Source organism: Carcharodon carcharias, chromosome 17 (assembly GCF_017639515.1).
Source record: "Carcharodon carcharias isolate sCarCar2 chromosome 17, sCarCar2.pri, whole genome shotgun sequence".
Lineage (NCBI taxonomy): Eukaryota > Metazoa > Chordata > Chondrichthyes > Lamniformes > Lamnidae > Carcharodon > Carcharodon carcharias.
In genome coordinates, this window is record NC_054483.1 from 104,773,476 (window position 1) to 104,789,215 (window position 15,740).

At 43.4% G+C, this 15,740-nt stretch overlaps 1 protein-coding gene across 1 annotated transcript in view; it reads right to left on the minus strand.

Moving 5' to 3' along the window:
* The window catches only part of abcc2 (ATP-binding cassette, sub-family C (CFTR/MRP), member 2), a 130,884-nt gene that overhangs the window by 31,450 nt on the left and 83,694 nt on the right, over positions 1 to 15,740 (minus strand). The window contains exons 12-18 of the mRNA XM_041209599.1: positions 14,665 to 14,802; positions 11,590 to 11,736; positions 9,852 to 9,936; positions 7,729 to 7,795; positions 6,916 to 7,042; positions 5,966 to 6,142; positions 2,918 to 3,085 (exon numbers count right to left, since the gene is read on the minus strand). Of these exons, the coding sequence (XP_041065533.1) occupies positions 2,918 to 3,085; positions 5,966 to 6,142; positions 6,916 to 7,042; positions 7,729 to 7,795; positions 9,852 to 9,936; positions 11,590 to 11,736; positions 14,665 to 14,802 (909 nt within the window). The remainder of the gene's footprint in view (positions 1 to 2,917; positions 3,086 to 5,965; positions 6,143 to 6,915; positions 7,043 to 7,728; positions 7,796 to 9,851; positions 9,937 to 11,589; positions 11,737 to 14,664; positions 14,803 to 15,740) is intronic.

A 15,740-nucleotide genomic window follows, 5' to 3' on the forward strand; every position in this document is an offset into this window, starting at 1 on the left:
ATACAAAGAGCCAGTAAAGGCACAATGGGCTGAATAGCTTCCACTTTTGCGGTGAGATTCTATGTTCTAAGCAGTGTGGCCCTGGGCCATACAGAGCAGCAGGAGCCCAGCTTCAGTCCCCAATCTGTACGGAGTGGGCAAACACCAGCCAAAGAAGCAACTGGGAGTGAGATTCAGCTTAGGCACCTGTGAGTTAGGGAGAAGAACATATATCCAGGATTCTAATGTATCCTTGCCCAGATTAACCCTGTGCTGCACCTATCCTGGGAGTGTTTGATGGGACAGTCTAGAGGGAGCTTTATTCTGTATCTGACCTCATGCTGTACCTGTCCTGGGAGTGTTTGATGGGGACGGTGTAATGTTATGATCCCAGCTGAGATTACTCCTAGACAAGCCTGATCCCAGAGTGGAACCCAGCTGGATAGATCCTAACTTTTATTTTGTTTGTTTAGATATGTGGGGAGTAGATACTGAACAGAGTCACTGGCATCAGCTAATAAACTTTTAACAAAAGAATAAAACATTTATTCAATGAGAAAAGATGAACAATATTACAATACTCCTTCAGTTACAACTATACCTTTACCGTTATATACAGATTTGTAAGGATAACACGAGTTATAAAAGCTATCTTATACTCTAATGTTCACAGTAAGTACACATTCCATGTAAACCGATAGGCACCATATGGTCAGACACGCCACACTCCGAAACCAAGGGCAGGACTTTTCGGTTGGTATATGGGGGCGTAAAATGACACACGATGATGTCGGGCATGTGTTCCGACGTCATCGCGCTGTCTTGCGATGTTTCGTTCGGCGGGTGCGCGCCAGAGTCAGCTACGGGCCTGCCAATATGTAAATTACCTATTGAGGCCATTAAGTAAGTAATTATGGTAATTGTTAACACTGCCCGTCCAATCTTAAAGTTGGCAGGCACACGAAGAGGCCAAGCAGCCCTCACATTTTTTAGGAAACCTCATCCACGAGTGGGATGAGGTTTCCTAAAGCATTTATTAATGAAATGAAAAATTTTTCCTACATATAAAAACATATTCCATCTCATGTGACACAGTCACATGAGGGGACATGTTTAAATAAATTTTTAATCTATTTATTCATTAATTACAATAGCGATTCAATGTCCCTGAGGCAGCTCCGTGCCTCAGTGAGTTTGAAGCGCTCTTCAGGATATGTGTGAAAAAGCACTGGCCCCTACTCTCCCTCCTCCCCCCGCCTGCACAGGTAGCGATGAGCACTATGGCTCATGTCTTACGCTGGGCAAGCCTTAATTGCACCCCCCCCACCACGTAAAATGGCTCCGCGACCACACCCCCCAACCCCCCCATCCACTGCCGCCGAGCCCGCCCCATCACCTGAAACATTCAGGCCCAACTGACAGATGCCATCTCAACCAAATGCTATGGATCTCTCCTCAACTCCCCCGGATGCTTGTCACACTGTGAGCCAACCGGTCTCACTGCACTCTGTCTTTCACATGAGAGTTTCCAATCTCCATTCTCCAAGGCTAGCCTTGGAATCTTCTCCCAAACCAATGCTTTCTCTCAGATGCCTTCCACAAGAGTTCACCTCCAGGGTTTCGAACTCTCCTTCTAATGTTCCTCTCCCCAGGGTCACCGCATGCATTCAACTGTCTCCCAAGCTCTCTTCCTCACCGACTCAGCCGAAAACAGTACCCTGCTTCACATGCCCATAGCAAAGAATTACACACCTTCAGCCGTCTCTTTGGACCTTCTTGCCTCTCGCAAGTTGTTCTCGTTTAAATCTGCTTTCTGCAGCTTTTGTCATTTTAAATCTGAAGCTTGGGGCCTTTCTCTCTGCCCCTTACTCTTAATTTCACTTGACAGGACCTTTTCTAGGTTCCTGTCCTTCCTTTGACTAGAAGGTCTGTTTTGGACTTGCCCCTGTTTCTGTCTCAATCCTTTGTTCTTGGGACCTTTTGGTTCTTTTGGGAATCTGCAGTTCCATCTCCCACTCTCAAGAGTGTCCACTCTCTCTGAGATCCTGGCTTCAAAACTAAACTTAAAACTTAAAACTGCTGTTATTTAGTTTTTCTATTGTGTCTATGGGAGGGCTTTGCCTCTCTGGAACCCTGTTTCTAGGCAACAGTCCAATTCTTCTACTCTTGTCTTTGCTTAACTTCTTAAGTTGTAAGATAAAAGCAAAATACTGTGGATGCTGGAAGTCAGAAACAAAAACAGAAAATGTTGGAAAAACTCAGCAGGTCTAGCAGTATCTGTGGAGAGAGAAAGAGAATTAATATTTAAAGTCTATATGAAGGGTCATACAGGCTTGAAACATTAACTCTGTTTCTATCTCCGGAGGATATTTCTTGTCTTAAGTCATAAAATCTCATTAGAATGCAAACACCTTTTTAAAGTCAAACTAAAACTAAATTTGACCTTTCTTAACACACAGATACAGGAATACAAATCAAACTTAAACTTTAAAGCTAAAACTCATTCCTGACACCTACAAACACCAATAAACTTACTTAAACTATATCTAAGATAAAGGCAAAATACTGCGGATGCTGGAAATCTGAAACAAACACAAAAAGTGCAGGAAAAACTCAACAGGTCTGACAGCATCTGTGGAGAGAAAGACAGAGTTAACATTTTGTGTCCGTTCTGAAGAAAAGTCATAAGGACTCGAAAGGTTAACTCTGTCTTTCTCTCCACAGAGGCTGTCAGACCTGCTGAGTTTTTCCAGCAATTTTTGTTTTTGTTAAACTATCTCTATATCCCAACAGTAGAGGGAGCTTTACTCTGTATCCAGTCCCGGACTGTACCTGACTTGGTGTAAAAAAGTGAACAGTGCCACAATATTGGCAACCACTCAACACTTATCTGCTTACCAATTTTTTTTTAAAGACATTCCAGAAATCCACAACTCACCTTGTCTTTGAACAGCCCATTTGGGCCAATAACCTTCTCAAAAATGTGCTTTCCCACATGGGCATCCACAGCAGAGAGAGGATCGTCCAGTATGATAATTTCAGCTGTACTATAAGCTGCCCTCGCCAGACTGACTCGCTGCTTCTGCCCACCACTTAGATTGATACCCTGAAAAAGAAAATCATCAAAATCAACCAGTGGCCAACTTCTTTATACTTTGAATCAGAGAAATTTACTTTGAATCAGAGAAATTTACAGCACAGTAAGAGACCATTAAGTTTGTCATGCCTCTGCTGGCTATTTAAATAAGCAGTTGTGGTTAATCCAATGACCCCGTTTTTTTGGTTCATTATGCAACGTCACAAAGTTCCTCAACCTTCAGGACATTCTCCTCCCTTTTAAAATTATTTATGACATTTTTTTCCACCCCCTTTTCAGATAGAGCATCCCAGATCCCAACAACTCTAGATATTTTGTCACTGATTTTGAATCTCTGACATCCGGATATTGACCCACGTGCCAACGGGAATAATTTATCAAAACCTCTCATCACCTTGGACCCGCTATTCGGTCACCTCTTAACCTTCTCTGTTCCAAAGCAAACAGTCATAGCTTTTGCAACCTCTCCTCATAACCAATATATCCTCTAATTCTTAAACAAAAACAAAAAATGCCGGAAAAACTCAGCAAGTCTGACAGCATCTGTGGAGAGAAAGGCAGAGTTAACGTTTTGAGTCCGTCTGACTCTTCTTCAGAACTAAAGAGAAGTAGAAATGTGGTGAAATATATACTGTTTAAGGAGGGTGGAACAGGTGAAGCTGGATAGAAGGCCAGGGATAAGTGGAGGCAAAGGGGAGATTGCAAAAGATGTCATAAACAAAAGGTCAAAGGGTTGTTAATAGTGGTGGTCCTGGCTAAAGGAGGTACTAATGGTGACATTAAGAGTAGGAAGTGGAATGTGGTAATGGCAGGACCAGGGTAAGCACTCTGGAAAGTGACATATGGCCCTAGTGGGGGTGGCGTCGGGGAAGAGGAGGTGGTGGGAAAAAAAGATCGAAAAGGCTAAAAACTGGGGATAAAGCAATGAATAACAATCAATGTCACCATTAGCCAGTACCACCACTATTAACAATCCTTTGACCTTTTGTTTATGACATCTTTCCAAATCTCTCCTTTGCCTCCACCTATCGCTGGCCTTCTATCCAGCTTCATCTGTTCCACCTCCCTTTTATATTTCACCACATTTCTACTTCCTGTTAGCTCTGAAGAAGAGTCATACGGACACGAAACGTTAACTCTGCCTTTCTCTCCACAGATGCTGTCAGACCTGCTGAGTTTTTCCAGCATTTTTGTTTTTGTTTCAGATTTCCAGCATCCATAGTATTTTGCCTTTATCCTCTACTTCTCTTTTGTTTCATAGTGCAAGGCTGTTTCTTTTAGGTGCGCTGGCCCTTTAAGATTTTTTGAGCAGCCATGTTCACATGGTAACTTAAAGGGGTCGACTCGTACGTGGCCTGTGTGGGAGCTTTTAGGTTGCTGCATAAATTGCATAGCTTACAGGGGACATTGCTCATCTCTGATAGCATCCCGGTAAACCTCCTCTGCAACCTTTCAAAGAGTTTACATCTTTCCTGAAATGTAGGTCCACAATATTCCAACACCAATCCTCAGTTCATATCTCTTGGTTGCTGATTCGGTCATCAAGTGAAATACTATCTCAGCCTTTAGCCTTTCAAATTCATTAAAGAAAGAACTTGCATTTATATTTTGCCTTTCATGACATCCCAAAGCACTTCATCGTCTTCCAAAGTGGCTCTGGTCACATCGGCGAAGTTAATGGGGTGTTGTAGCTACCATTACGGCCAGATAAAGGAGATGAAAATCGACTGCAATGTGTGAATGCTTTTAGGTATTTTGATGTGTTGAAGTGCTGCAGGACCCACTCCCTCCACATCAGAGCCTGTGGCTGTGAAGTCCAGCACAAGTTCCCCTTTCTTGCTATAGGTTCAGCTATGGCCATTGTTCCGGGTGTGACCTTTTTTTTGTGGGAAGCTTATCAATTACCTGAAATCCGTGTAACATAAACAGCAGCAAAGGCTAGCAGAGGAATTTAGTGAGGCTTCAATAACATGAAGCAAGAAAGATCTTGCATTTATATAGCATCTTTCACATCTTAGGACATCTTAAAGTATTTTATAGCCAATGAAGTATTTTGAAGTGTAGTCACTGTTGTAATGTAGGAAACGCAGCAACCAATTTATGCACAGCAAGCTCCCACAAACGACAATGTGATAACCATCAGATAATCTGTTCTAGTGATGTTGGTTGAGGGATAAATATTGGCCCCAGGACACAGGGGAGAACTCCCTTGCTCTCCTTCAAACAGTGCCACCTATGAGGGAGACAGAACCTCAGTTTAACATTTCATCTGAAAGACAATATCTCTGGCAGTAAAGCGCAGCACTCCCTCAGTCCTATGAAGGGTCAGCCTAAAGGGCTCTACGTTCTAGAATGGAATTCAAGCCACAGCCTCGGCACTCAGAGGTGGCAGTGCTGCCACTAAGCCTTAGCTGGCACCTTATCCAGTGGATACTGTAGTATAAGGGTTTACCTCAGCAGATTCTGTAAATATTCTGTGTTAGCACAACGAGACCAAGAATATTCAAGATACAGCCCTGGTTTCTAAGTCTGTCACCATAACGATCAATAAAAAGGGAATGAAGGTTGGAACACACATCTTAAAAAATGTCACATGGTTCCCTGCCCAATTCAAACATTTCCGTTTAGTCTTTAATAAAAGCAAAATACTGTGGATGCTGGAGATCTGAAATAAAAACAGAAAGTGCTGAAAAAACTCAGCAGGTCTGGCAGCATCTGTGGAGAGACAAACAGAGTTAATGTTTCGAGTCCAATACAGCTCTTCTTTGGAATGGTTCCAAAGAAGAATCAAAAATCAACTTGAAAGATTAACCCTATTTCTCTCTCCACAGATCCTGCCATGTCTGCTGAGTTTTTCCAACACTTTTCCATTTAGTCTTTCTTTGGTACCTTTTCTCCGATCTCCGTTTGGTCCCCAGCTGGGAGCAGCTCCAGGTCTGGCAGAAGTGCACAGGCCTCCAGGACTTTCTGATATCGAGATTCTTCCCGTTCTAAACCAAACAAGATGTTGTTTTGTAGGATATCATTTTGGATCCATGCTTGCTGAGGTACGTAGGCAAATGAACCCTAAAACGCACAACAAACAGGAGAAAGCATAGGGTGAGAGGAGGAACGTTTTTTCTCATTCAGCTTGTACTAACATTTGGCTCCATGTGCAGGAGCAGTTCAGGCTGATTAATATATCTGTCTCCTGACCTCATATCTAGCTCATCTCCCCCTCCTCCCTGGTGAATCCTGAATCAACCCTTTAAATTGTGAATTCTTCAACTAAGTTCCCACTCATAGCACCATTCCAATGAAGTTTCCTTAGGCAGCAACTTCCAAACCCACAACCGCTACCATCTAGCAGGACAAGGGCAGCAGACACATGGGAACATCACCACCTGCAAGTTCCCCTCCAAGTCATCGCCGTCCTGACTTGGAAATATATCACTGTTACTTCACTGTCATTGGGTCAAAATCCTGGAACTCCTTCCCTAATAGCACTGTGGGTGTACTTACACCACATGAATTGCAGCGGTTCAAGAAGGCGGCTCACCCCCACCTTCTCAAGGGCAATTAGGGCTGGCCAATGACATTGGCATCCCATGAATGAATAAAATAAAGACACAAGCTTGCGGGTGTATTTCCTTTCTCCCTTTCAGCTGGTGGAACTTCAAGAAGTGTGGCAGATACACTTCCTACAAAGTGTAAACAAAGAATCCCGCTGCCCTTTCACTGAAGCTGGGGAAACAGAATGGGAGAAACTCCAAGGAAATTCACAGTGAGAATCACTCCTCTCGCAAGAACATAACAGAAGTTTGAAGAAGCATGAATTCTGCGGCTATATGTTCCTGTACCTTTACGTTTATGAATCCATTGATATTCTCCATTTCTCCAAGTAGTGCAGATATCAAGGAGGACTTGCCACTTCCCACAGGTCCCACCACTGCCACCAGTCTGCCTGGTTTGATATCTAGTGTAACGCTACAGGAAGAAACACAAGTTAACATTACAAATGGCAGTCGAGAGACCCCTGAGATAAAGGGGTGAATGGTGATGCCCCACAACTGGAAATTCTTAGGGTCTTGGTCTCAGCCCTAGTTCAGAGGGCAGCATCTTATCTCCAACTCAGAATATTGTGGGTACAATTCCCACTCCAGAGACAGGAGCACAAAATCTAAACTGACACGCCTGGTGCAGCACCGACAGAGTGCTCCACTGTCAAAGGTGCCATCGTTCAGATGAAATGCTAAAACAAGGTCCCATCTGCTTTCTCACATGGCTGTATACAATCCCATGGCCTCTATTCATGGAAAATTTTCCACTAGGATTGCGAGGGAAGGTAGGTATCAGGGTTCCTGCTCCTGATAACCTGTGACCTCTCGACTGACATGTGTGAACACCAACTTCAAGCTCCACTAGCAAAGAGCTGGCATTGGCTGCCTGTGTTGGCTGGCTCTGAAATGGGGCACCTGGACAAAATGCTGGAGAACAGCCACTGAAACAAATCACAGTCCCACTTCCCTCACTCATCTGTCCCCTTCCATCCCTTCTTAAGAAATTTTCTTGCAACAATAGGACAACACTATAATCCCCAGAAATATCCAGCCTTAACGCTTTCATCATATCAGCAGTGAGACACATGCCACAACTACACAAACATAACTCACTTCTTAATGGCAGGACTTTCATTCTTATTCCATGAAAAGGTGGCATCTGAGAAGCTGACTGCAGACTCTGGCGAAAGGATAAGATGAAAAATTAGTCCTTTTTGGAACCAATAGACGTCAATTTATTTGTACTGCCTGACTGTACAAAGTATACAAAATCATAGAGTGACACAGCACAGGTGAATCTATTGAATCCGTTGATTTCACCATTCAGTCCATCATATTGTGCTGGCTCTTTAAAAAGAGTTATCCAATTAATCCCACTCTTGTTCTTCCCACATAGCCCTGACAATTTTTCCTTTCATGTATTTAGGGGAGATGGTGACATAGTGGTCATGTGATTGGACCAGTAATCTGGAGGTTCAGGCTTTTTCTGTGGATATGGTTCAAATCCCACCATGGCAACTAGTGGAATTTAAATTCAGTTAATAAGTCTGAAACTGAAAGCTAGTCTCAGTAATTGTGCCATGAAGCTATCATTGATTGTTGTAAAAACCCATCTGGTTCATTAATGTCCTTTAGGGAAGGAAATCTGCCATCCTTACCTGGTCTGGCCTACATGGGACTCCACAGTAATGCGGTTGACTCTTAACTGCTCTCTGAAATGGCCTAGAAAGCCAAAGTTCAAGGGCAATTAGGGATGGGCAACAAATGCTGGCCTTGCCAGCGATGTCCACATCACAAGAAAGAATAAAAAAAACTGTCCAGTTCTCTTTAGAAAGTTACTATTAAATCTACTTCCATTGCCCTTCCAGGCAGCGCATTCTAGATCTCTTGGTAATAAAATGTTTCCTCGTGTCGCCTCTGGTTCTTTTGCCAATCACCTTAAATCTGTGTCCCTACCAACCCTCCTGCACTAGGAACAGATTGTCCTTGTTTACACTATCAAAATCCTCCATCTCTATTAAATCTTCTCTTCACTCCCTCTGCTCTAAGGAGAACAACCCCAGGTGCTCCAGTCTCTCCACATTAATGAAGCCCCTCATCCCTGGTATCATTCTAATAAATCTCCTGTGCACCCTCTCCAAGGCACTGACATCCTTAAAGTGTGGTGCCCAGGACTGAACACAATTCCCTAGCTGAGGCCTTAATATTTTGTAAAGATTTACTGTAACATCTTTGCTTTTGAACTCCATCGCTCTAATAGTAAAAGCAATGTTTCTGCATGCTTTTAAACAGCCTTCTCATCTCAACTTGTCCTGACACCTTCAAATGCATCCAGGTCTCTCAGTCCCTGCACCCTCTTTAAAATTGTTCATACTGCCTCTCCTCCTTATCCCTACCAAAATGTGCCACTTCAGACTTTCTCCCCATTAAATTTCACCTGCTATGTGCGCACATTTCATCAATCTGTCTGTATCCTCCTAAACTTTGTTTACTACATTTCTGAGTTTCATCTCATTTGCAAACTTTAATTTATGCCCTGTATACCCACGTCCTGGTCATTAATTTTTTATTAATATTACTCAGAACAAAGACATGCTGTCAAAGCTTTTCATTTTGCACTCATCAGGACAATTCACAAGAATACCAATTGTAAATGGAACACCAATTTATACTGCATGAGAGTTAACAGTTAACTGGTGCCTTCTCCAAGGCAATGCCTCTAACAGTCAGATTCCATCTGCCAACCAATCAGCACTCTCTTCTTATGCAGTATAAATTGTTGTTTCATTTACAATTTGGTATTCTTGTGAATTGTCCTAATGAATGCAAGATGAAAAGCTTTGACAGCATATCTCTTTTTTCACCAAATGCAAGTTCCGTACTACCAAACGACTATTCATATATCAATATAATATATATATATAAAACCAGTGGATTCTTCCAAGTTCTTTTCCAATGTAGTTCTTTGGGCATTTTAGCAGCTCAGGTACAACTCAAGGTTCAGGGCCCATAAGGTTCACTAGTTACCTGTCCAAAACGAAGACTGGCACAGAGACCAGAACCCCTGAAGACGTCTCATAAAAGAGTGTCTAGTTTCATCAGGTCTCAATGGGGACTCTGCACTTCCAATCATGACCAAAGACACAACCTTTTAAACTAAAAGGTGAATATACCAACACAGACTGTGGCCTTGATACATCAGCAATAACTAGGCTGCTATTAAGTTTCCAACATACCAAAGCTGGGATCCTGTTGAATTGCGGAGGTGTCTAAGTTTTCACCTCCTAAGAACCTTTCCAGTCGTTTGCAGGAAACTCTGGCCTACGGATGGAAGAAATAACAGGTCAAGTAGTCAAATGACGTGTTGAATTAAAGGAGTATTAGTATCTTCTTCCAAAGCTTTATGAACATCTCTCATGGACCAGTACACTCTTCCTAGTTCACAATGTTCGAGGGGTCAGTCTTGGTTAGTGGGTAGGACTGTCTATCTGAGGAATCTAAACCACCTGGATCACAGTCTCAGAATGAGAACCATTTTGAACAGAGATAAGGAGAAATTTCTTAAATGGCTGTGAATCTTTGGAATTCTCTACCTCAGAGAGCTGTTGTTGAGCATATTCAAAACAGGTCCATAGATTTTTGGATATTGAGGGAACTAAGGGATTGGGCAGAAAAGTGGAGTTGAGGTCAAGGAGCCATGATCTTATTGAATGAAAGAGCATGCTCAAAGAGCCAAATGACCTACTCCAGATCTTATTTCTTATGTTCCCTGAGTCAAAAGGTTATGCGTTAAATCCCACTCCAGAGACTTGGCCCCATAATCCAGATTGACATTCCAGTGCAGTACTTATGGACTGTTGCATTGTCAGAGGTGCCATCTTTTTGGATAAGATGTTAAACCAAGGTGCTATTTGCCCTCTAAGGAATGCATGAAGAAGTTCGTAGCTTCAAAAGAGCAGAAGGAAGGAAAAATGCCAAGAGAGAAAGACCATCACCAGAAGGTTTCTGGGACCCTGGGAACAGGAGGAGGGTCTTCAGCCCCTCAAGCCTGTTCCATCATTCAATGAGATCATGGTTAATCTCTGACCTAACTCCATATACCTACCTTTGCCCATAACCTTTATTATCCTTGATTAATAAAAAAAATCAATCTCATATTTAAAACTAGCAATTGATCTAGAATCAATGCCATTTATGGAAGATTGTTCAAATTTCTACTACCCTTTGTGTGTGGAAGTGTTTCCAGATTTTGTCCATGAAAGGTCCAGCTCTAATTTTTAGTCTCTGCCTCTCAGTCCATGACTTCTGAACCAGCTGAAACAGTTTCTCTCTGTCCACCCTATCTGTTCCCCTTAATATCTTGAAAACTTTGATTAAAATCACTCCTTAACCTTCAAAACTACAGAAATACAATCGTGGTTTGTGTTTACATAGGATATATGGCACAGAAACAGGCCACTCAGCCCAACCAGGCCATGCCAGTGTTTATGCTCCACTCGAGCCTCCTCCAACCTTGCTCATCTAAATCTACCATCGTAACCCTTCTCCATCATTTTGTTGTCAATTTTCCCAGTAGTTTTTCTGTCTCGCCTCATAATTTAACCCTTGGGAGTACAGGCATCATTCTGCTAAATTTACGTTGGACTCACTCTGAGACCTATATATCCTACCTAAGGTGTGATGCCCAGAACTGCTTACAGTAACTGCAGGTGTGGTTTAACCAGGACTTTGCATAGCTGAAGCTGGATTCTGGTCTCTAGATATACAAACCAGCATTCCCTTAGCCTTTTGATTATTTTCTGTACATGTTTGTGACATTTGAATGCTTTGTGTACCTGGACCCACAAGTCTCTTTGGACCTCCATCATTTCTAATTTTACTTGGAAAGTACCCTGTTCTATCCTTTCATTTGTATGTCCAAAGTGGATAAGCTCACATTTGTCTACATAGAAATCCATTTGCTACAGGTCTTACCTGGACCATTGATGAGATAAGCATGGGTAGCATCATTAGAGGAAATCTCATAATGTTGAACAGTGAGATGGAGGTAAAGGCTTTCTCAGCATCCAGAACATTGTTTGGATCCACAGCAAGATAGACAGCAAAACTAGTTAGAATCACCTACAAAGGAGAGAACATGTAGGACTGAGAGGGCAACAGTAATTCCTCACTTAACTTCCTAGTTGCACTTTTAAAAGTGCGACTTTAAGCGAAACAATGATAAGCGAATCAGATTTCTCCATAACAATAAATATATAAATTGGAGTTAGGTTCCCCAGCAAATCTCATCCTGATGCAAAGCGAGTCTCTTCCCAGTGTGAACGGGGCAGGAGCAGGGCACGAGTAGGATGGGAGTGGGGTGCAGGAGCAGAGCAGCAAGTGGGGAAGCAAGCAGGGCACCGAATGGGTGGGAGCAGGACAGGAGGAATGCAGGAGTGGAGTCAGAATGGGGCAGGAGCAGGACAGCAAGCGGAGTGGGAGCGGAGCTGGAGGTGGGTGGGAGTTGGGCAGGAGTGGGGAGCAACCGGGGCCGGAGCAAGGCAGGAGCAGATCGTGAGTGGGATGGGAGCGGGACAGGAGCAGGGCGGGAGCAGGACAGGAGGACTGCAGGAGGAGAGTGGAGTAAACCGGGAGCTGGTTGGAGCAAGGCGAGAACAAATCGGGAGCAGGGCAGGAGAGGGGCAAGAGCTGGGCGAGAGCAAGGCAAGAGCAAAGTGGGAACGGGGTGGGAGCAGAGCAACTGAAGGCGGGAGCAGGGTGGAAACTGGGTGGAAACCAGGCTAGAGAGGGGCAAGGGCAAGGCAAAAGAGGGGTTAGAGTAGGGACCACACTGGAGAGCAAGAGGACAAGAAAAATGCACCTCTTACCCCATGCCAGCCCTGCAATTTTCTGCTTTTGACATAAAGATGTCCCTGATGTAGTGGCCACTATCTTCCAGGGTAGAATGATAGGGTTACAGTAATATGGAAGTTATGTTATTGGACTAGTAATTTAGAGACATGAGTTGAAATCCCACCACAGCAGCTGCTGGGGAAATGTAAATTCAGGTAATTAAATAAATCTGGAAAAAGAAAAGATGGTATGAAACTACCAAATTGCTGTAAATATCTGCTCCGATAACAGGTCATCTCAACCTGAAATGTTAACTCTGTTTCTCTCCACAGATGCTGCCTGACCTGCTGAGTATTTCCAACATTTTTTGTTTTTATTTCAGAATTCCAGCAGCTGCAGTATTTTACTTTTGTTGCAAAAACCCATCTGGTTCACAAATGTTCTTTAGGGAAAGAAATCTGCTGTCCTTACCCGGTCCACATGTGGCCAACAAGTTGACTTTTAACTGCCCTCAAAATGCCTTAGCAAGCCACCCAGTTGTATTCAAGATGGCGGCTCACATGACCTTCTCAGCAGCAATTAGGGATAGGCAATAAATGCCAGTGCTGTCTACGATACATGATTGGAGTGAAAAAAAGTTAAGGCGCATTGTTAGGATGGGCTAAATTTGAACGTAAGGCAGTACAGACAAAGGTGGAGGTGGTGATATAGTGGTATTGTCACTAGTAATCCAGAGACCCAGGGTAATGCTCTGGGGAACTGGGTTCGAATCCCACCACGGCAGATGGCGAAATTTGAATTCAATAAAAGTCTGGAATTAAAAGCTTGAGGATGACCACGAGACCATTGCCAATTGTCGTAAAAACCCATCTTGTTCACTAATGTCCCTTTAGGGAAGGAAATCTGCAGCCCTTACCTGGTCTGGCCTACATGTGACTCCAGATCCTCAGCAATGTGGTTGACTCTTAAATGCCCTCTGAACAAGGACAATTAGGGATGGGCAGTAAATGCTGGCCTAGCCAGCATTGCCCACATCCCATGAATGAATTAAAAAATGATGATTCAGACAGTCAAGCTCACTGCTGCACTGAAGATAATCTTCCAATAACGATCTGCAAATTTCTCTTCATCCATCCACCCAGTCCCCATCACTCCAAAAGTGATGAAACAACCTTGGCTGGCTGATCTCCTTGGGTCCAGCTACAGGTGAGCCATCTTGTTCCATGCATTTCTTTTTAAATTCCTAAAAGCTGCATTTCCATTGTCTATTACCAAAATCACCTACTTTCAGCTCCCATAAAATCGTCAGATCCTTGCAGCAAGATATGCTATTGGTTGAGATGAAGTAAGGTGGGAGGAAACTCATGTGGCACATGCACACCAGCACAGATCAGATGGGCCAAATGGACTATTTCTGAGCTGTAAATTCTATGCTGCTTCCTGCCGTCCAACTCCCAGCACAGCCACATTAAAATCTTAATTTTCACTTCAACCTCTATTATTGGCTCTCACCCCACCACACCTAACCTCTGCAGTCCATACATTTCAGCGATCTCCACTCGTCCAACTCTGGTCGATTGTGTGCCCTCTGTATCTGGGCCGCCACTGATGGAAAAGCCTTCAGCCATCCTTCCCCGGTGTTCTAAAACACCCTTCGTGAGCTCCTTGCAGCTTGCTATTGCCCATGACCTCTAAAAAGCTCCCTCAAAAACCTAACTCTTCAGCCCACCTTTCACCACCTCCCATGTCGGGATATTTCATTCAGCAAAAGCCTTTTAATGAAAGAGAGTTTCATTGACCTATGGTCCCTGCCCTCCCCTTATCTCTGAAACCTCCTCCCACCTTGGAACCCTCCGAGATATCTGTGCTTCTCTAATTCTGGTCTCTTGAGCATCCCCGATTTTAAATGCTCCATCACTGTTGGCCGTGCCTTGTGCTGTCTTAGACCCCAAGCTCTGGAATTCCCTCCCTAGGCCTCTCCACCTCTCTCTCTCCTCCTTTAAATCTACCACTTTGGTCACCTGCCCTAATATCTTCTTTTGTGGCTCAGTGTCAAATTTTACTTAATGCTCCTGTGAAACACCTTGGGAGGGTTTCATTATATTAAAGGTGCTATATAAATGCAAGTTGCTGTTGATGGCAGACCTCAGTTTGATGTGCAAACAGAAAGATTCCCAAAACATGAAAACTCAATGCAATAATCATCACAACACTTACTATGAATGGTGTACATGTAATAAGGAAAAGTGAAGCAGCCACCACATATGAAGATTTCTTCATCACTTTTAACTCTTTCTCTCTTATTCCAAGCACCTGTTCTTCAAATGATGGCTCCCAAGCATAAAACTTCATAACCTGCAAAGATAAAAATGACAACATTTAGCAACACAGCTTGTCCCTTATTGACCCCACCTTCTCTCAGCTGATTCTCTTTATATAAGCATATCTGGTCACTGGATGAACCATAGAAAGCAAATGGAAGAAGGACTTGTATTTGCATAGCACTTTTCACAGCCACTGAATATCTCAAAGCACTTCTAGTTCTGATGAAGAGTCACACAGACTTGAAACTTTAACTGTGTTCCTCTCCACAGATGCTGTCAGACCTGCTGAGTTTTTCCAGCTATTTTTGTTTTTATCTCAAAGCACTTTACAGCCAAAGTGTAGTTTTATTGAAGTGTAGTTATGGTTGTAATGCAGGAAACACAGCAGCCAATTTTCACACAGCAAGATCCCACAAACAACAATGTAATAATGACCAGAATATCTGATCTTGCAATGTTGATTGTGGGATATACATTGACTAAGAAGCCAGGCAGAACTCCCCTGCTCTTCTTCATAATAATGCCATGGGATTGTCTACATCTACACCGCACCACCACCACCACCACAACCCCCCCCCCACCCCCCACCACCACCCCCACCCAACCTCCCACCTCCCCGCGCCCTCACCTCCCACAAAATCCAACTCGTAACTGCCTCATTTTTCTACATGGCTGTCAGCAGTTGCTCAATGGGTACATAAGAACATAAGAAATAGGAGCAGGAGTAGGCCATTCAGCCCCTCAAGCTTGCCCTGCCATTCAATAAGATCATGGCTGATCTGCACTGGGCCTCAACTCCTCTTTCGTGCCAGCTCCTCATAGCCCTCAACTCCCCGATATTTCAAAAATCTATCTACCTCCTCTTTAAATACTTTGATCGAGCCTCCACAACTCTCTGGGGTAGAGAATTCCAGACATTCACTACCCTCTGAGAGAAGAAATTCCTTCACATCTGTTTTAAATGAGTGT